We start from the raw sequence: 22,463 nt of genomic DNA, 5'->3' as shown, positions 1-22,463 counted from the left end.
GGGCGGAAGCCTTATCACACGACCGTTCGGCGATTTGCGGGGGAGGAATGTGGTGTTATCGCCAGACACCACACTTGCTAGGTGGTAGCTTAAATCGGCCGCGGTCCATTAGTACATGTCGGACCCGCGTGTCGCCACTGGCAGTGATCGCAGACCGAGCGCCACCACACGGCAGGTCTCGAGAGACGTAGGAGCACTCGCCCCAGTTGTACGACGACTTTGCTAGCGACTACACTGACGAAGCCTTTCTCTCATTTGCCGAGAGACAGTTAGAATAGCCTTCAGCTAAGTCCATGGCTACGACCTAGCAAGGCGCCATTAGCCTTAGATAGCTTGTATCTAAAGAGTCTCACTTGAATCGCCACAATCTCCAGATGTCTCATCAAGAACGATGTATACAAAAGATGGATTAAAAGTTAAGTATTCAAGAAGCTACGTACTTTTCTTTATAGCATTCATTACGTATCCTGTTTCAGACCTCATCCCATCCTTAGTGAGTTAGCGCGTGCATCTTGGCCGCCTCTTTCAATTAGTGTGCGTAGTGTTGGCAAGTCTGCCGACACTACACCGCCCTCCAATGGTCTCTCGCTTGACACATCTGAAGTCACATGTGGCGGTGGTTTGGGGTCAGTGGAATGCACGCTACAGGGCGTCTGGCTCGGAGCTGTCCTTAAGTAACCGATTTGTAACACTTTGCTGTGTCACTGTGGTGCCAAATTCTGCACAAATTGCTCTTTGAGATGCAGTAAAATGCGACAGAGCCATACGCCATACACGATAGTCTTCCTACTGGTAGTTCCTCGTGACCGTCCGGAGTTCGGTCTTCTTCCGATCGTACATCCTCGTGACCAAGCAACCATCCCCGGCTAACGTGAGTCACGAGAGTGAAGTGGTATGGATGTTCCAGTCGTTTGAATTGAATCACCACAGTAAGATGAGATGATGTAGAGACGCGACAGAACAGCGCAGAGGAACATTCGTATTTGGACATGCCGATAACCTCAACCTGAATCAAGTTGCCCGATTTGTAGATGTATCAACGCGGACTGTCGAACGTGTCTACAAAGTGTGGTGTATCATTCACAGACACACCGTAAGATCAGTGCCCATAAAAGCTACTAACCGACAGAAAGTGTAGGCGAAAGTCACGCTTTGCAAATGACAAACTGTTTAATCTGCTATTGTCAGTGAATGTAGGTTCATATCAACCAGATTCAGAATGAACATGACTGGTAGTGTCATAGTAAGAACTAAGACATGATACGAGTGCTATTCAGAAAGTAAGGTCCAATTGGTCACGAAATGGAAACTACAGTGAAAATCCGATTAAGCTTTTGGCAGATGCGTTGGGTAGAGTGTCTAGTGTGCCTGTTGATCACGTCACGTAGCTCTTTTTGTTTCTGAGCACGCAGGAATGCCTAGAACAACAGTGTCTCCCACCAGGTATAGGTGCCCACTGTGAGGTTTCGCCTGATTTCCTGCAGCCCCACATAACATATGTCTCATGAGTTTCCTTCTGCACGACAAATCTTGGCTGAATACTGCAGGGGCAATGAATACACCGCTGCAGCGTTTTCGATGGGAAGTATTTGATCACCCTCCACACAGCCCAGATTTGGCTCCCTCTGATATTGATCTCTGCTCACATGAACCACCGGCTATGAAGACATTATTTTGGCACAGACAACGAACGATAGACCAGCGTAGAAAAGTAGTGAAAAGCGCAGCAGCTGCTGTCTGTGACGAAGGTATTTGGAAGCTGGTACAAGGCTACAACAAATGTCTAAGTCGGAACAGCGACTAAGTTGAGAATTAGCTGGTAGATGTAGTAAACTGTGGTTTCCATTTCGCGACTAATCGGACCTTACTTTACGAATAGTCCTCTTACTACTACAGTTGTAAGCCCCCATAGGTTCACTTTACATCAGATGTGCTGACTGATGTACAATACCTGAAACAGAAAAAGCGAAAACATCGGACAAGAAATTGAGAGGAATATCTAAGAAGCTATAGAAAGTACAGAATGATGTACTTTATAACGGTGGATTAAACAGAACACGGTCAGGAAAGAAAGACCGATTTCTTTCATTCAAGCACTCATCATGAACATAAGTAAGCTAGCAAAAACGATACTTACACAAACGTAGGAGCTCAAATAAAAATGAAGAAAGCTGGTAACAGAACAAGGTGCACCGGATAGCGAGAATTTCAAACAGATAACCGACGACACGAGGTCTGTTCACCAGCAGCCACCGACAGAAGAGCAGAGGAACAGTGTGTAACTGGGGTAAGAAGGATACATAGCAAAGATACGAAAAGATGGTGGAAAACGGAAAGAAACTAGAGAGGAGAGGAGAGGAGAGGAGAGGAGAGGAGAGGAGAGGAGAGGAGAGGAGAGGAGAGGAGAGGAGAGGAGAGGAGAGGAGAGGAGAGGAGAGGAGAGGAGAGGAGAGGAGAGGAGAGATGAATTTCTCGCTTTCGTGCTTTTTAGTCTTTCAGTTAATAAATTATCATGCTTGGTTTATGGCGTGAGAGAAACTCACCCTCGGTCACCGGCGAGAGGAAGAGATGTGATGTGGAGCCAGCTCCTGCACTCCCCCCAAAGATGGCGACCTTGCTGGGATCTCCACCGAAGGCCGCGATGTTTCTCTGCACCCACTGCAGCGCCAGCACCTGGTCTTTGAGCCCCGCATTGCCCGGGATGTCGTCGTTCATCAGGCTCAGGAAGCCTGCCACACGACGACAACTTAAGCAGATATTCTCTCTTTCAGCAAACAAATTATTACACATCATTCCTTCCCACAGGGTTTCTAATTTTTCCACTGTCTAACAAAATATTCAGCTTAAAAGATAGTAGACTACAGAAAACTAACCGTAGCTATCTTTTTAAACATGTGTCGTAGAAACAGTACTTAATACATGTACAGCCGACAAAACAAAAGGAAGGAAAAATGGCTAAATTCTGCACCGGGCATTCGCGGAATGTGCAACCGCGTCACGGGTTGTGACAATGCCTTCACCCCACAATGCCCATGTTGGGCTGGAGCAGCAACATATTATCACACCAGTGGGACGTAATATACACACTATTGGAAATTATTACCAATTTAATACTGCACAATTGATGATAGGGTGTAGACAGTGATCAAGAAATGCATAGTGATTTGACCAGCAACGCTAGATGTGAGCCAAATGAGGTCTGAGTCCCAATGTGCAAGTAGCTGATGGTCAAAGTGCCTTGTCGTCACTCGCTGAATCAATTTGGCTGTGTCTTCTGGTCAGTATTTTTTTATGTCCTTATCGTCATAGGTCGTAACGGCTTTTCTGTGACAGCTTCTTTTGTCGTGATGACTACAACTCTTGTGCATATTATCTGTAGTTTTTATGAGATCTACTGTAGTACTAGCTAACAAAAACTGTATCATGAAGCTTTAAACACACTGCAACCTACATCCTTCTGAATCTGCTTAGTGTATTCATCTCTTGCTCTCCCTCTCCCTCTACGATTTTTACCCTCCACGCTGCCCTCCAATGCTAAATTTGTGATCCCTTGATGCCTCAGAACATGCCCTACCAACCGGTCCACAATTTCCTCTTCTCCCCTATTCTATTCAATACCTCCTCATTAGTTACGTATCTACCCATCTAATCTTCAGCATTCTTCTGTAGCACCGCATTTCGAAAGCTTCTATTCTCTTCTTGTCCAAACAATTTATCGTCCAAGTTTCACTTCCATACATGTCTACAATCCATACAAATACTTTCAGAAACGACTTCCTGACACTTAAATCTATACTCGATGTTAACAAATTCCTCTTCTTCAGAAACGCTTTCCTTGCCATTGCCAGTCTACATTTTATATCCTCTCTACTTCGACCATCATCAGTTATTCTGCTCCCCAAATAGCAAAACTACTTTACTACTTTAACTAATTTTGTTCAAATTAAGCACTCCAGTATAATAGCCAAACTTAACAGCAGTCACTTTGCCCTTTTATTCGGGAACACAAAAATTCACTATCACTCACATTTTCACAAACAGTCAGGTCCAAGTTCAGTTTCTATAGAAAAAGTTTTGTCTGCAAAACTGTTCACAGAATTAGCAGACACAACGGGAAAAGAGATGAAACAGAAAAATCATTACGATGGAATTGAGTAAGATGGAATAAATCTTTAACGATGAGCTCATAAATTTTGGTCTCGAAGTAAAATTAGCAGATCTGCTGGAAAAATAAGATCAGCTGCTCGGCGCAATGGGTCTGAATAAGACGTTTAAATTCTGATAGATAATATTCATTAAAATGATGTACAGTGATCCGCAAGAGATAAGCAGTTACGAAACTGCACGAGCTTCCAATTAGTAGGACAAGCGTAGAACATGGTTTTTCACAGAAAATTATGATTCGTTTGTCCCTAATTTTCGAGGAAAATGGAACTCATTAACTTCGATGGTATGCGGGTACGAAACTTCGGATGCCAGATGACGGAATTCAATAGGCTTCGCCTTACTGCAATTAGAATTTAATTTGAGAAAAGGCCTATTTACTCGTATGTTTTGGTGGCACTCTTTTTAATTTATCAAAATGATACTATAATTACTGGAAGCGATGTTTACTATAGCGGAAAGGTGTCTATTGTGGAAGTGTTCGCTAATGTTGACAACTAGGTTCTGACTAAAGTAAGAACTCAACTCTATTGGGAAGTATCAGAACTTAGTTCTCACAACGCCTGAGGCGTAGTGTACTGGCAATAAGACCATTATGGAACTGGACATTGTCGACAATCCTTGATTTTAAAAGTGTCGAATGCCAAGTTTTTTGAGTTTATTTGCTTGTAGGGCTTTAACATCTGAAACTGAGTAGCTATTGGAACCATATTCACGCGGTTATATTCTTCACAATATTTCATACGCTATAATTACCCTCCAAAACGCGCAGCATAACTATGAGGCTAGGTTCCTGGTGCTAGTGGCTTACCCCTAACATGAGATACCACGGGTATCCTAATACGCGACAGTATCGCTTATTTGGACGTCCTGTGTCGTATTTGGATAACTTTAGCTACCCCAGTAGCCGGATTCAGCTTCTTATTTTTACTAAGTGCTTTGACACTTTTGTGAATGTCGTGAACTCATCTGGTGATGATCATGTTGGGCTAATACTTGACGTACATCATGTCTCATTTGTGTGATAGACAAAGCACGAGGAAACCATGTCCTCATCATCTGTTTGTCACTCCATTCCATGCATAAAATGCAGCCTCTTGTGTGGACTACATGTAACCGGTTAAAATGTATTATCCCCAAGAAATAGAAACTTGGTTAACAAATAATCCAGATCCAGTAGTAACCTCATTTTGGATTATGAGGTAATTTGGAGCTGCCTACTTGAGAACAATAAGAATGGAAAGCGCTATAAACGGCTTCTGAAAACTGGACTCTTAGAGACAATGACTCTGCAATAGACCAGGAATTTGATGTACAAGACTCTTTTTTTTTTTGGTCATCAGTCTATTGACTGGTTTGATGCGGCCCGCCACGAATTACTTTCCTGTGCTAGCCTCTTCATCTCAGGGTAGCACTTGCAACCTACGTCCTCAATTATTTGCTTGACATATTCCAATCTCTGTCTTCCTCTACAGTTTTTGCCCTCTACAGCTCCCTCTAGTACCATGGAAGTCATTCCCTCATGTCTTAGCAGATGTCCCATCATTCTGTCCCTTCTCCTTATCAGTGTTTTCCACATATACCTTTCCTCTCCGATTCTGTGTAGAACCTCCTCATTCCTTACCTTATCAGTCCACCTAATTTTCAACATTCGTCTATAGCACCACATCTCAAATGCTTCAATTCTCTTCTGTTCCGGTTTTCCCACAGTCCATGTTTCACTACCATACAATGCTGTACTCCAGACGTACAAATGGTTCAAATGGCTCTGAGCACTATGAGACTTAACTTCTGTTGTCATCAGTCCCCTAGAACTTAGAACTACTTAAACCTAACTAACCTAAGGACAGCACACACATCCATGCCCGAAGCAGGATTCGAACCTGCGACCGTAGCGGTCACGTGGTTCCAGACTAAAGCGCCTTTAACCACATGGCCACACCGGCCGGCTCCAGACTTACATCCTCAGAAATTTCTTCCTCAAATTAAGGCCGGTATTTGATATTAGTACACTTCTCTTGGCCAGAAATGCCTTTTTTGCCATAGCGAGTCTGCTTTTGATGTCCTCCTTGCTCCGTCCATCATTGGTTATTTTACTGCCTAGTTAGCAGAATTCCTTAACTTCATTGACTTCGTGACCTTCAATCCTGATGTTAAGTTTCTCGCTGTTCTCATTTCTACTACTTCTCATTACCTTCGTCTTTCTCCGATTTACTCTCAAACCATACTGTGTACTCATTAGATTGTTCATTCCGTTCAGCAGATCATTTAATTCTTCTTCACTTGCACTCAGGATAGCAATGTCATCAGCGAATCGTATCATTGATATCCTTTCACCTTGTATTTTAATTCCACTCCTGAACCTTTCTTTTATTTCCATCATTGCTTCCTCGATGTACAGATTGAAGAGTAGGGGCCAAAGGCTACAGCCTTGTCTTACACCCTTCTTAATACGAGCACTTCGTTATTGATCATCCACTCTTATTATTCCCTCTTGGTTGTTGTACATATTGTATATGACCTGTCTCTCCCTATAGCTTACCCCTACTTTTTTCAGAATCTCGAACAGCTTGCACTATTTTATATTGTCGAACGCTTTTTCCAGGTCGACAAATCCTATGAAAGTGTCTTGATTTTTCTTTAGCCTTGCTTCCATTATTAGCTGTAACGTCAGAATTGCCTCTCTCGTTCCTTTACTTTTCCTAAAGCCAAACTGATCGTCACCTAGCGCATTCTCAATTTTCTTTTCCAGTCTTCTGTATATTATTCTTGTAAGCAGCGTCGATGCATGAGCTGTTAAGCTGATTGTGCGATAATTCTCGCACTTGTCAGCTCTTGCCGTCTTCGGAATTGTATGGATGATGCATTTCCGAAAGTCAGATGGTATATCGCCAGACTCTTATATTCTACACACCAACGTGAATAGTCGTTTTGTTGCCATTTCCCCCAATGATTTTAGAAATTCTGATGGAATGTTATCTATCTCTTCTGCCTTATTTGACCGTAAGTCCTCCAAAGCTCTTTTAAATTCCGATTCTAATACTGGATCCCCTATCTCTTCTAAATCAACTCCTATTTCTTCTTCTATCACATCAGACAAATCTTCACCCTCATAGAGGCTTTCAATGTATTCTTTCCACCTATCTGCTCTCTCCTCTGCATTTAACCGCGGGATTCCCGTTGCAGTCTTAATGTTACCACCGTTGCTTTTAATGTCACCAAAGGTTGTTTTGACTTTCCTGTATGCTGAGTCTGTCCTTCCGACAATCATATCTTTTTCGATGTCTTCACATTTTTACTGCAGCCATTTCGTCTTAGCTTCCCCGCACTTCCTATTTATTTCATTCCTCAGCGACTTGTATTTCTGTATTCCTGATTTTCCCGGAACATGTTTGACTTCCTCCTTTCATCAATCAACTGAAGTATTTCTTCTGTTACCCATGGTTTCTTCGCAGCTACCTTCTTTGTACCTATGTTTTCCTTCCCAACTTCTGTGATGGCCCTTTTTAGAGATGTCCATTCAACTGTACTGCCTACAGCGCTATTCCTTATTGCTGTATCTATAGCGTTAGAGAACTTCAAACATATCTCGTCATTCCTTAGTACTCCCGTATCCCACTTCTTTGCATATTGATTCTTCCTGACTAATGTCTTGAACTTCAGCCTACTCTTCAACACTACTATTTTGTGATCTGAGTCTATATCTGCTCCTGGGTACGCCTTACAATCCAGTATCTGATTTCGGAATCTCTGTCTGACCATGATGTAATCTAATTGAAATCTTCCCGTATCTCCTGGCCTTTTCCAAGTATACCTCCTCCTCTTGTGATTCTTGAACAGGGTATTTGCTATTGCTAGCTGAAACTTGTTACAGAACTCAATTAGTCTTTCTCTTCTTTCATTCCTTGTCCCAAGCCCATATTCTCCTGTAACCTTTTCTTCTACTCCTTCGCCTACAACTGCATTCCAGTCGCCCATGACTATTAGATTTTCGTCCCCCTTTACATACTGCATTACCCTTTCAATATCCTCATACACTTTCTCTATCTGTTCATCTTCAGCTTGCGACATCGGCATGTATACCTGAACTATCGTTGTCGGTGTTGGTCTGCTGTCGATTCTGATTAGAACAACCCAGTCACTGAACTGTTCACAGTAACACACCCTCTGCCCTACCTTCCTATTCATAACGAATCTTACACCTGTTATACCATTTTCTGCTGCTGTTGATATTTCCCGATACTCATCTGACCAGAAATCCTTGTCTTCCTTCCACTTCACTTCACTGACCCCTACTATATCTAGATTGAGCCTTTGCATTTCCCTTTTCAGATTTTCTAGTTTCCCTACCACGTTCAAGCTTCTGACATTCCACGCCCCGAATCGTAGAACGTTATCCTTTCGTAGATCATTCAATCTTTTTCTCATGGTAACCTCCCCCTTGCCAATGGAGAGATCATCATGACACTTCTTCAATTACAGGCCACATGTCCTGTGGATACACATTACGTGTCTTTAATGCAGTGGTTTCCATTGCCTTCTGCATCCTCATGTCGTTGACCATTGCTGATTCTTCCGCCTTTAGGGGCAATTTCCCACCCCTAAGACAAGAGAGTGCCCTGAACCTCTATCCGCTCCTCCGCCCTCTTTGACAAGGCCGTTGGCAGAATGATGCTGACTTCTTATGCCGAAAGTCTTCGGCCGCCAATGTTGATTATTTATCAAAATTTAGGCAGTGGCGGGGATCGAACCCGGGACCGAGGACGTTTTGATTATGAATCAAAGACGCTACCCCTAGACCACGGTGGAGTAAAATGTGAGACTAGGTGGTATCTGGCCAGCTCCACAGATCACCAAGCCATATCAAGAGCCACTGGCTCTAGTATAATCAGCACCTTCTGAGCTCCACACAGGCTAAGTTTGAAACTATTCAAAGCTAAGGAATCAAAGGAGAGAGAACCACAGGAAACATAATGTTTCTGTCATTCGGGCTTGATACAAATTTAATTGAGGACAATGCTTCGGGTGTGCAGCTTGAAGAAGAAGACGCTGAATGCATGTACTACTGTGTTCGTTACTCTGAATATTGACACATAGAAATAGTCACATTGCATGGAGTGCTATCCCTGGGCTTCCGAAGAATGTTAACTAGAAAAAAAGTTTTTGTATGCCCCGACTGCACTTCTTTCCACAATTAACCAAGAAGATGTTGAATGGGCAGAAAGGAAGAGAATATTATTATTTTACGTTTTTACCCGTTTTTATAACGTTTCTCTGTCTGTCTCATATTAGGACACGATTAATATTTCTACTCAAATTTTTTGTTTTTTTTTTTAATTTAAATGTATTCAATATTAATTAGCACGAAATCAATAAATAATATTTAAAGTATAGCGATTTTACTTAGCTTTCGAATCAACAAACATTCTGTTGTACCAAATGTTGTAATATAAAATGCATATCGAGAAGAGGGGCGGTCTAGTATGAGGTCTAAAAACATACTGTTGTATCAAATGCTGTAATATAAAATGCATATCGAGAGGGGGGGGGGTCTAGTATGAGGTCTAACGACCAGTGGAATCAATTACTTGCCTCACCCACCGTGGCTTGGAGGCAATAAGCCTCTGAAAATACGTCTCTTTGATCGCGAAATTCTCCCATGTATCCAACACTAGGTCCCACAATGTACTTGGGCCCAGTGTCGGTCAGTGTATGTTCATAAGATGCTTCATTTTGGTGTACAAATTTTCAAGAGATTCATGTCCGACGCCCAAACAGGCCAGTCGATCAGTTCGACTTCAGCCTCTTGCCAAAAATATTGCTGACGATTAGACACGTGTGAATTGGTGAGAAGTTCTGTCTAACTGGATCACTCCATTGGGATAGGGCGTCGTCAATTACGGTGCCGTAGTTTCATGATGCACTCATAGTGATTCGCGGCGGGGTAACCATAAATTCGATGACATCCACCACCACCAGCACGAGAATGATGCACCGCATACAGCGAGTTGTAATCTGCTCGCCATCGCCTGTAGACCATCATCGGACCCTCATACAGTGAGCTAAATATTGACACATTTGAAAAGATGACATGGTGCCAGTCACGATCTACATTCAGTTCAGCGGAGGCAAGCCTATAATATTTTGTCATCATCAGAGAGGGCTTTTTTATTAGCAGCCATTTCGGCTATAAGGCCAGCATCCCTTAATCGGTTGCGAACGATTTGCGAGAATCCTGGGATACTGGTCTCATTCTTTATTTGGACGTCGTTTAAAAACGACGCTTCCCTAGAGATGTCAACTAAAACATTGTCTTTCTGAAGCGTGAACACGTTTACTAAGACTGTCCCTCAAAGCCAACCCAAATCTATTATAATAAGAGGGGAACAAACACACTGCTGAAAGTTTGTTACATGTGCGCTGCTGCAGATGCCTGTGTTTGTTCCTTGAGACTGGTGCGAGTTGTGCACAACTGAAAATACCCCTGCTTATCAAGACATGCAAAATGTTTTGTCTTGTTGACCATACATCGTGCAGATGTGGCGAATGATGAAGGTTATACCTCGCACGAAAAGGGGATTTCACGTCGCCAGTTTCATTAGTCACAGTCCACAGTCCACCACAACCAGAATCCTGAAGCTCCACATCTTGTGCCAGTCACGATTTTATAACGAAAAAAATTGAATGTGTAATGAGTGTAATGAATGTTTTTAATATTGTTTTCAGTCTCTTATTTACGAGTCTAGAATGAAGTTAAATTTCGAAAATAAGAGTAATTTTTTAATTACGTGTCATGTCACTGTATATTTCTGGTGAACGTACATCCACTTGGAGTTTCTGTGAAAAATGTTGAATAATCATTGACTTAGGCATGTACCAAGAAAATTATGTCAGCTGTACCTATTAAAGGAATTTTTATTCAGCTGGTTACATGTATTTGGAAAATTTGAAATGTTCTAAGAGTTTGAAGGATATCTTTGGTTTTATAAAACATCGCCGACATGCATTTAAAAACAGCATTTAGGTGTTTCAGACAACAGAATAAGTTATTATAAGGTAGCGTGGTCTCCTGACCTTCATTTCCTACATATTCCAACCTCACCATCGTATTCTGCGCATCAAGACGTTTCACTCGAGCCCAAACTCGTTAGGGTAGAGTCAATTTTACATATTTCCATTTAATCAATATGCAAATTTAATAAATAAATCGGAAGTGCGCACCGAAATTAAAAAGTCGAGGCTGGCGTACACAAACATTCAATACATGATGGGCACAGGAGTTTTTGTTTGGCGGAGGCAACCAGCCCGCTGGAAAGTCCGTAGGAGGGTGAGTTAGCATGCAGCTGTGCTGGCCGGCCGACCGCCCAGGGACCAAAACAGTTTTTGCCAGAGAAAAGGGATAATGGCCCGCGTGTTCACCTTAAAAGCAAAACCCGCTGTATTGTTTGGGAGAGCCCCAGCATACGCATTTTTTGACGGACCTAGTGCGCAGTTTCAGAGTTCTCACAGGTGGACAGTAAGCGCCTAACGCCAATGCTATATATTTCGGGATTGTTCGGCTTAAATAGAGCGCCATTCTCCCGTTTGTAAGAGTAACGCTGATTGGCGGACTATTTCTGACGCAATGAGCCGGAGGAGTGAGGGAAAGACAGCGGATGATATACCCTTTCGCTTTTTTTGCATGGAGAGGGGTCGCTCCGGTGACGCTCTTGAAGTGGGAACATGTAGCAGGGGTGAGTGTGCTCATGCGTGTTCACAGAGAGCGAGGAACAAAGTCTCTACTCAGTACTGCACTGAGAGAGCATCTCTGTCGCTAGTTAATCGGAGTGATACTCTGTATTGAGTGGCTCACAATTAAGCGTTTGTTCACTGTGTTGGCCGCGTCACTTAATGTGCGGTGTGAACACAGACAGAGAATTAGTTAGCGCTTGCGAGCGAACATTGAATGGCACCGTGGTGCACTGGTTGTCTGACCGGTGTACCACAGCAATAGTTAGACTAGGGGGAGATAGAAGTCCTTGACTTCATCAAGGGGTAGTGAGAGTTTGATTGGCGAAGGTCAGTCCAGATAGAAAGAGATAGTTTTGTTGTTTTTCAGCGGTGAACGATGCAGGCAGTAGTCGTCGCAGCTCACAGTATTGTGCACTACAGCGTAGACGAGCCCCATCTTTCCTCCATTAGAAATAACATACTTAATTCACGTCACTCCATTACATTTGTCACGCGACAGCCTCGACTGTACTTAGAAAAATTCAGTCGGATAATTATTCAAGTCGAGCAGGCGCGGCTTTCAGCCATTCTGCCGAGTAAATAACGTTCTTAACGAAAAGGGATAAAAGAGCTTTCCCACACTTTGTATATAAATTTCATTAACAGGATTCCTCTCCATAAGAGGTAATCTCCTATTCCGAAAAGAACCTGGAAATTTGTGTATCAGTTTATAAATAAAAGTTTCACTTGATTTCCTCATGATTTTCTCAGATTTTGCAATAAATAATATTTTCCTTTCGTGTAATGTTTTTCTCACACTAACTAGAAATACTCCAGTACACAAGTATCCCACTAGTTACGAAAGAGAATAGAATATTTTTGTGTATTTTCCTTACAGCGGACGACTCCAGAAAATATTTATTGCTGAAAGTTTTTCAGGCATTTTTGGTACGTTAGGAGCGTCTGTCTGACTTCTGTAGTAGTGTGGGGTGGAAATTGCTTCTTGCAGGAGCCAAAGGGTACTTGTCAGATCAATCCTTTGCGTAACTCGTCAACGTAGCACCCACATATTGGCATTATACTGTGAATGTAGAGAAGACTTTTCCTTTCTTACCATAACGTTCTTCCTCAAATGAGCTTGAAGTGCCAACATTCATGTCATTAACAATTTAATGTATTAACTATGAAAAGACAATGTGGTGAATAGAGGACAGTTCACAGACGATTCTTAAACTATATTTGTGAAGTTCCTCTTGTTTTGGAGTGTATTTATTGTTCCAAATTTTACGGTTACTGTAACTTGTCAGACAGCAGAAGTCAATTCGCTGCCTTAAGCAGTGCTGCAGAGTAAGCCGGCAGCGAGTAGGAAGCTGATTCTCACGGAGGCAGTGGTAACGACTGCACCGTATGGCACTTTAGTGAATCAGAAGACTTGGGAGAGGAATGCGAGCCTTGAGAGAGGATATTGCTCGGCAGTCAGGACGTAGAAGAACCACCAGTGTTCTGGTGCGAAACGCCGATCTTACTTTATGAAATAGTAATGATTTAAGTCTACTTATTCCATAAATGGTACTAGAACGAGCCTAAGGGTCATGAGAGCTCCACTATAATAATAACGCTGTGCAGTAAACCACTAAATTCAGTAAACGAATGAATACTGTTAACTTACCAAAGATATACGAAGGGCTACAAAGTATTACGACGTAAGATAGAAATTTCGGTTGCACGCCAACCTCGACAGTCGACGATGGAACGTACTCAGAGCTTGTTCTTATGTGAAGGTCGGCTGTACCACGCTCTCGGAATTCATAAAAGTTTTATAAAAGTTTTTCCGTGTTTGCAAATAAATGGAATTATTTCAAATAAATTAGCTACCCGCACCACTACTTGTAAACACAAGTCGCCTGTCTGCATCTTCTGGAGAATCCAGTGCGCTAAGAGAGCTGCTTCGGGGGACAGTATCTGAGAGAGCTTGAGAACAGGTTGGAGGAAATCCTATGCGTTTATTCGCTAAAGTAATCTGTGGAAGGATCATCTTATATAGCGCAGTCTCCAGTGGGAAGGCCCGACCAGTATAACGTAAGTCACCTGCACCACCTTCTACGGAGATTTTGCATGTTCTCCACAACGTTCAACACGTCTAAAATCACCCACTTCATCACAAGCTTCTGCAGATGTGTACTCACAATCGTTGATACCGGTTACTCATAATCATTTATGTCGGTTTCAAACATTATAGTTTGAAGGGTAATGTGTGTACGATTGTCACCACTCCCCGATCTTTTTTTTTTTTTTTTTTTTTTTTTGCGTATGGTGCGCGGAAGTCTCCTTGACTTGACTGTCATGGTCTTTTTGCGAGAAATGCCTAAGAGAAAGTGATATATCGACTCCTTTTATTGTTTAGTATTATTATATTCACTTTTCTTTTCTTCTCTGGGTAAGTTTCACTTGTATTTATAGCTGTTGCAATACACCAAATGAAATGAAATGTGCATATGGCTTTATTTTTCAGGAGTCCCTATGTGGAATGTTCGGCCGCCTGGAGCAAGTCTTTTTATTTGACACCACCTCGGCAGACTGCGTGGTAATGATGATGAAATGATGATGGAATGATGATGAAGACAACACACATACCCACTCCTGAGCGTAGAAAATCCCCGACTCAGCCAGGAATCGAACCCGGGTCTCGTGATGGTCAACAATGCTAAACACAGGGCCATGAGCTGCTGACATTTTGATGTGACTAAGATGAGTGATATGGTATAAATAATTTATAATTTATGTAAGAAGACCCTTTTCCAAACATGATAACGTGCTTGTGTATTTGCAAAAGTAGAAAATATTCCTGATAAGAAGACGTGATGCCCTATTAAACGTCGTAAGACGTTGCAATGCATTTGTTCAAGAAAGTGGGACTCGTATTCTTGTGTGAAGAATAATTACGTAGGATTAATGTCGACTCTGTCTTACACACTACTTAACCTAAATTATCCTAAGGACAAACACACATACCCATGCCCGAGGGAGGACTCGAACCTCCGCCGGGACCAGCCGCACAGTTGCGCTGCACGTTTCGAGCAGCCATTCACCTCCATGTGGAGACGACTATCAACGTAGTGTAGCAAATATGTGATTCATCCGAAGAGCCAATACGTTTCCACTGATCGACGGTAGAATCTCGATGGTCCCGTGCCCACTGCAATCCTAAATGACGATGTTGGGTCAACGTGTGAACGCGTAATGATGGTCTGCTGCAGAGCTCCATGTTCAACTATGTGCGATGAGCGGTGTGCTCCGAAACACTTGTGCGTGAACCAGTATTGTCCTTTTTCAGCAGAGATTTCACAGATCTCTATTTATTCTACTTTATAGAGCAGAAAAACTTCCTAACCCCACGTTATGTGATGAGTCGTGGACGTCCAACCATTCAGCGCCTAGAGGTTGTTTCACTGTCCTTCTAGCTCTTTTCGTAGATACTCACGACAGCAGCCCTTAACATTTGACCAGCTTCGCGTTTTCGAAAGCTGCAACTCAGTCAAGTCTTCGAAGGAAGTACTTGAGAATTCACGACATCCAGAAACAGATGGCCCCAGTATGCCAATATCGATCATTTTTGAGAAGTGTACAAGGGGCCTGAAGGAGGCATACTGAATTGCCGAAACTGGTGGCGAAAAAAAAAGAAAATAACTTTTCAATTAGCACAGCTGTTTGGCGAATTTCTTTGTTAAATGTGATTATCATGTCACCAATACCTTCAGTTTACCAGTAGGTGAATCTGGATGATACTGCTGCTTCTTTATTCAAGTAGCTCCTCATTGGGCCTCATGAGGCTCAGTGGAACTCGCTACATCAGAAAAAAATCCCTGGAGGTATCTACAACCGAAGACATATCCTTCTGTATAAGGGCAATGACACTAACCATTCACCTACGGAGGCAGCCAAAATGCAAAACTGAGAATGAAAGCCCAAGAACGAAGTGCTCGGATTGGAAATGATGTAAGACAGGGATGTACTTCCACCTACTGCTCAATCTATACATCGAAATCCAAGCCAAGACACGCGCCACGAAGGAATTAACCACATGGGACGGAAATCAGTAGATGTGGCGTACATTTACAGACGAACAAATGATTAAAATTTCAGAAAAATTGGATGATTCATTCAAGAGACGGAGCTTCACAAATTGAGCAAGTCAATAACACCGTTGTCCACTTCTGCTGCTCAGGTATTCGGCTTGGCATTGATTGATGGAGTTGAATGTCCTCCAGTGGTATATCGTGTCAAATTCTGTCCAATTGGCGTGTTAGATCGTCAAAATCCCCAACTGATTGCACGGCCCTTCCCATAATTGTCCAAACGTGCTGAACTGCGGAGAGATCTGGTGACCTTGCAGGCCAAGGTGGGGTTTTGGCGAGCAGGAAGACGAGCAGTAGAGACTCGCGCCATGTGAGGGCGGACATTACCTTGCTGAAATGTAAGCCCAGGATAGCTTGCCATGAAGAGTAACAAAAAGAGACATAGAATGTCGTCGACGTATCGCTGTCCCGTAAGGGTGCCGTAGATTTCAGCCAAAGGGGTCCTACTATGAAAGGAAATGGCACCCCACACCATCACCCCTGTTGTCAGACTGTATGGCAGGTGGCAGTCAGGTTAGTATCCCACCTCTGTCCAGAGCGTCTCCAGCCATGTCTTCGCTGATCAGAAGCAGATTCGTCTTCAGTGATGAGTCCCGCTTCGAACTGAGCCCCAATGACCAGCAAAGACGTGCCAGCGAAGACGTATCTGGAGACACCCTGGACAGCGATGGAATACTAAAGTGATTGTCGCCCGCCATATGGGCTAACAACCGGGAGTGATGGTGTGGGGTGCCACTTCATAGCATTCGGTTCTTATCCATGGCACCCTTACAATATACTCCTCGTTTTCTTGCCCTTCGTGGTGACTATCTAACATGCCAATTGGACAGAATTTGGAATGATATCTCTCAGGAGGACACCCAGCTCCAACAATCAATGCCAAGCCGAATAACTGGTTGCATAAGGGGCAGAGGTCGACAACCACGTTATTGTCTTGCTCAATTTGTGAAGCTCTTTCTCCTGAATAAACCATCCAACTTTCCTGAAATTTTAATCATCTGTTTGTCCGTACACCTCTCGGTTTCCATCCCATTTGGATTGTTCCTTCGTTTTCTTTCTTACAGTGTATAAATGTAGTTGTGCTGATGACGTTTCAATGTTCAGTGAAAGTGTGGACAACTGTAGGACCTGTTGAATGAAATGGACAGTCTAACGGGCACGTAGTATGCATGGAAGTATTGGGATTAGCGACAAATTTAACATCAAAATTATGCACCACCAAGTAGACGAAAAGGATTTCTACTACCCTGGCATCAAAATCACACATAACAGGCGAGAAAAGGAGGACATAAAGAGCAAATTAGCACAGGCATGAGGCATTTCTGGCCAAAAGGACTCTACTAGTATCAAACATTGCCTTTGGTTTGGAAAAGTAGCTTGTGAGAATGTGCGTTTGGAGCACAACATTGTATGGAAGTGAATCATGGACTCAGAAAACCGGAAATCGAAGTGCTTGAAATGTAGTGTTATAGAAGAACGTTGAAAATTAGGTGGACTGATAATATGCTAGAAGGTTTTCCCAAAATCGGCAGGAGACGAACGTATGAAAAATACGTCTATAGTTCTCTCTAGCACGGTGAAGTCTGATGGCTTCTTGTCTTCCACAAGTTCGTCTCCTGTCTATTATGCGGAAAAACTTTAGGAGGGGGCTGATACCGGAATTTATCCAAGAAGTGAGGGCGTCGGGTGGAAGTGCTACTCTGAAGTCAAGAGGGTGACACGGGACAAGAAGTCGTTGCTGACCTACAAAACCTGTGAGATGACTGATAACTAAAACAAAAGCGTTTAGCGCAAACGTGACACAATGTGTACCGGGCTATCGACCTATCCCAATGTTCTGGGGAAATTATCGTGCTAGGTGACCCTTTCCACGCTTTGAGCGTCCAACTTTGGTACTTAAGCGTTCATGTTAACCTGTGTGTTCTGTGTGCGAGAGAGGAAGTAAACGTGTGGAAAGTTGCCTTATTTATCCCATAACGAGGAAATGGATCTGGAGGGGTTGCTACAGGAGATGCATTCATAGCGAACCGCATCAAATCAGTCAGACGTCTTGTAACATAATTAAGTGAGCGGAATTTACATTCTCTTTTATGTGCTCTGTTTTGGCATCAGACTACTCCTGAAAAGCTTGAAATCCTCTGTGTTATTTCTCGTAAACCAAAATCTTCTGCACTTACGTGACTTTCAGCGAAAGCCTGAGTCCACATTGCACTCGAAAAGCAAAAGCAAAAGGATTTACTTACCAAGGGCGCCAAGGCGATAAGAGATTGTGACCAACACAACACCCTTCTCCACTAAGTAGTCCGGATTGCTGAAGAAGGGATATCCAAACTTGAAGGCGCCGCCGTGGATGTAAAACATGACTGGCAGAGGACCACTCGCCGCAGCCGGTACGTAGACGTTCAGGTAGAGGCAGTCTTCGGAGCCGGTAGCATTGGGCAACAAGCCCATAAGGCCGGGCTGAGTGCACATGTCGGCAAAGGACAGAGCATCTCGAATACCGGACCACGAGGCCGCTGGCTGCGGAGCCTGCGCAGATAAGCACACGGGTCAAGGGGCTGCTGGAACAACGAATCGCCATTGCCTCACATACTTACGCATCACCATATGGTGCAGTTTTGCAAACGTTTAAAAATTAATACTCCGAAATAACAATACCTTCCTTGCAGATTACTAACATAATATTTATTTACTAATCTGATTGTTTTCCGGAGCCAGATTAAGGTCTTCACCCGTTTCCTTACATCAACCCAGACGACTGACACGCTATAGTGGAAACATAAGCCTACTTGCTTCGTGGTGACAAGGACAGTACATGGTTGAGATCCCTCAGATTTTCTCGCCGTGACTGATTAATGTAGTAACTTCAGGTGCCCAGCTGAGCCGTTATTTTCATTTTAAGCACAACAACGTGTTGCTATCCATACGTAGATGACACTGGTGCCACCACATGGAACAAAACAATTGAAGAGCTTATGAAACATATAAATTCTAACCATCCTAATGTAAAATGCACGATAAAACTTCCAAAGGTGGGTCAGCTACCTTTTTTCGACTTTTTAGTAATGAGAGAGGCAATACTGACCTTACAACTTATCTTAGAAGAAAGATTAAGGAAAGGCAACCTACGTTTCTAACATTTATTGACTTAGAGAAAGCTTTTGACAATGTTGACTGGAATACTCTCTTTCAAATTCTAAAGGTGGCAGGGGAAAAATACAAGGAGCAAAAGGCTATTTACAATTTTTACAGAAACTAGATGGCAGTTATAAGAGTTGAGGGACATGAAAGGGAATCAGTGGTTGGGAAGGGAGTGAGACAGGGTTGTAGCCTCTCCCCAATGTTATTCAATCTAGATATTCAGCAAGCAGTAAAGGCTCAAATGGCTCTGAGCACTATGGGACTCAACTTATGAGTTGATTAGTCCCCTAGGACTCAGAACTAGTTAAACCTAACTAACCTAAGGACATCACACACATCCATGCCCGAGGAAGGATTCGAACCTGCGACCGTAGTGGTCTCGCGGTTCCAGACTGCAGCGCCTATAACCGCACGGCCACTTCGGCCGGCCAAGCAGTAAAGGAAACAAAAGAAAAATTTGGAGTAGGTATTAAAATCCATGGAGAAGAAATAAAAACTTTGAGGTTTGCCGATGACATTGTAAGGACTTGGAAGAGCAGCTGAACGGAATGGACAGTGTCTCGAAATGGAGGATATAAGATGAACATCAACAAAAGCAAAACGAGGATAATGGAATGTAGTGGAATTAAGTCGGGTGATGCTGAGGGAATTAGATGAGGAAATGAGACACTTAAAGTAGTAAAGGAGTTTTGCTATTTGGGGAGCAAAATAACTGATGATGGTCGAAGTAGAGAGGATATAAAATGTAGACTGGCAATGGCAAGAAAAGTGTTTCTGAAGAAGAGAAATTTGTTAACATCGAGTATAGATTTAAGTGTCAGGAAGTCGTTTCTGAAAGTATTTGTACGGAGTGTAGCCATGTATGGAAGTGAAACATGGACGATAAATAGTTCGGACAAGAAGAGAATAAAAGCTTTCGAAATGTGGTGCTACAGAAGAATGCTGAAGATTAGATGGGTAGATCACATAACTAATGAGGAGGTATTGAATAGAAGTGGGGAGAAGAGGAGTTTGTGGCACAACTTGACAAGAAGAAGGGACCGGTTGGTAGGACATGTTCTGAGGCATCAAGGGATCACAAATTTAGCATTAGAGGGCAGTGTGGACGGTAAAAATCGTAGAGGGAGACCAAGAGATGAATACACTAAGCAGATTCAGAAGGATGTAGGTTGCAGTAAGTACTGGGAGATGAAGAAGCTTGCACAGGATAGAGTAGCATGGAGAGCTGCATCAAACCAGTCTCAGGACTGAAGACCACAACAACAACAACAACAGTAATGAGAATACCGGATGCATTCTTGAGTCACAGTGTATATAGAAAAGCCACTTACACTGACTTACACTGACTGTCTTCACGCTATGCGTCACAAAGACATTCGATGTTACAGATTCTGCTCCATAGAGCTCGAACACTTCCAGACATGGAGAGCCTCGACGAAGAATTACATCTATGAATAATATTCCGAAGAAATGTGTACTCAGATTCAGATGGTCGAACTGAGCGAGCGTTGCAGTCCCGATCAAGGAAGCAGCTTGTGACAGGCACCAGTCTGTGACACACAAGGCCGCTCCATGAACCGGATCCTGATGTCACTGGAGCCTTTCGTCTGAAGGTGATCACATAGACCGAAACCTGTTACCAGATTTATAAATAAATAATTTATTGCGATCTGGGTCGCATTTTACTATTAAAATCAAGAAAACCTCAGAAAAAAGTTGAGACTGAGATAGAGAAATAAAATCAAGAATCGCTTAACTCCCTCATGCTGGGTAAATATCTGGAAAGACCAATAGACACCTACGGAAAAGAGGGATCTAGTGTACTTTTCGCCCGTCAAAAAAAATAGAAAAAAAAGTCTTCTTTGTAATATTAAAGATGATCCAGGTCTTCGAAAGTCGTTAGTGTACAATATTCCAAAGAATGTGTCTTACGTGTGACAGAGATTCAAGGAACATCAGCGACATACCTGATTAAAACAACCTAGCAGATCAGCTGTCATCAAGCACTTCCTCTTATATAATCAAGAAATGAAACATGATGGGACTAGTATCGTGGCGCAAACGCTAAGTCTCTCGGACATCGTAACCTCTCAGAGTATATCGAATGCAAAAGGACGCCTACCGGCCCCGAGAAGTGTCAGAGAACATTTTGTCTCTAACAAAAGTTGTTCCCCATGACGATCTATCACCCATGGAAGTTTCTTGTAAAGACTTTGAAACAACCTGTACAGCTAAGACCAACAACGGCGCGAGACCAACAACAGACATAGTCTGGTTGGAGTCCAGATGGCGAGTACACATTGCTGCACAAGTCACAGCACCTGAAGAAGATGGTTGGATCATAGTCTGGTTGGAATCCAGACGGCTAGTACACATTGCAGCACAAGTCACAGCACCTGAAGAAGATGGTTGAATCAGTCGTGTAAATATTGTGCCGAAAATGGTAACAACAGCTCAGCTGAACGCCCGGGAGGACACAGTTACACAGCAAGTTGATAACAGTCAGGACGGCTTTACGATGCATATGGAAATGTTGCCAGCAAAAGGAACACATAACCCATGGATAAAATTTCCTCCCCCATTTTTTTGTTTCGTCAGTGGCGTAATCAAAGATTAATATCGAAGTCTTTTTTTTTTTTTAGCAATGATCTTTGGGAACCACCTGCAGTGGGACATGTTGACAATATATGGTGGATACATACAAGGAAACGTATGCAACATTCATCTCGACGACATTCACCAAGCAGCGCTGCCGGCCTATCCCAATAAAAGTATGGTATTTCCAAAGTTGATTGGTTCATTACCGCAATATTTCATACATTTTGCGACCAACGCCCGTCGTTTAAATGGATTGTGTCCATCAAATATCAACAATATGATCATTGTCGCTTGTAAGTTACGAAACGTATCAATCGCTCCATAAATGTGGGTTGCGTGAAAAATGGTACATAACTTTTCAATTACTTTCAGTATTAACTGACAGTTCAAAAATGGCTCTGAGTACTATGGGACTTAACTGCTGTGGTCATCAGTCCCCTAGAACTTAGACCTACTTAAACCTAACTAACCTAAGGACATCACACACATCCATGTCCGAGGCAGGATTCGACTGTAGCGCCTAGAACCGCTCGGCCACTCCGGCCGGCTAACTGAAAGTCCTTTATAAAATATTTATACCATAACCAGTATCTAATATACAATAATTATAATACACTCAGAAATTACCAAGGCAGAAAAAGAGAGAAAATAAAAAAAGTCACCAAAAAAATACCAAGGAGTTGAAACATGATTTTGGGGTAACAATATTCAGAT

At 42.8% G+C, this 22,463-nt stretch overlaps 1 protein-coding gene across 1 annotated transcript in view; it reads right to left on the bottom strand.

Moving 5' to 3' along the window:
• Window positions 1–22,463, bottom strand: part of LOC126198952 (venom carboxylesterase-6-like) — an 81,627-nt gene that overhangs the window by 46,841 nt on the left and 12,323 nt on the right. Inside the window, exons 3-4 of the mRNA XM_049935597.1 lie at window positions 18,254–18,539; window positions 2,544–2,729 (exon numbers count right to left, since the gene is read on the bottom strand). Coding sequence (XP_049791554.1) covers window positions 2,544–2,729; window positions 18,254–18,482 — 415 coding nt within the window. The 5' untranslated portion in view covers window positions 18,483–18,539. The remainder of the gene's footprint in view (window positions 1–2,543; window positions 2,730–18,253; window positions 18,540–22,463) is intronic.

This window comes from Schistocerca nitens, chromosome 8 (genome assembly GCF_023898315.1).
Source record: "Schistocerca nitens isolate TAMUIC-IGC-003100 chromosome 8, iqSchNite1.1, whole genome shotgun sequence".
Taxonomy (NCBI): domain Eukaryota; kingdom Metazoa; phylum Arthropoda; class Insecta; order Orthoptera; family Acrididae; genus Schistocerca; species Schistocerca nitens.
The sequence above is the reverse complement of the archived record's forward strand: the minus strand, read 5'-3'. Positions and strand labels throughout refer to the sequence as shown.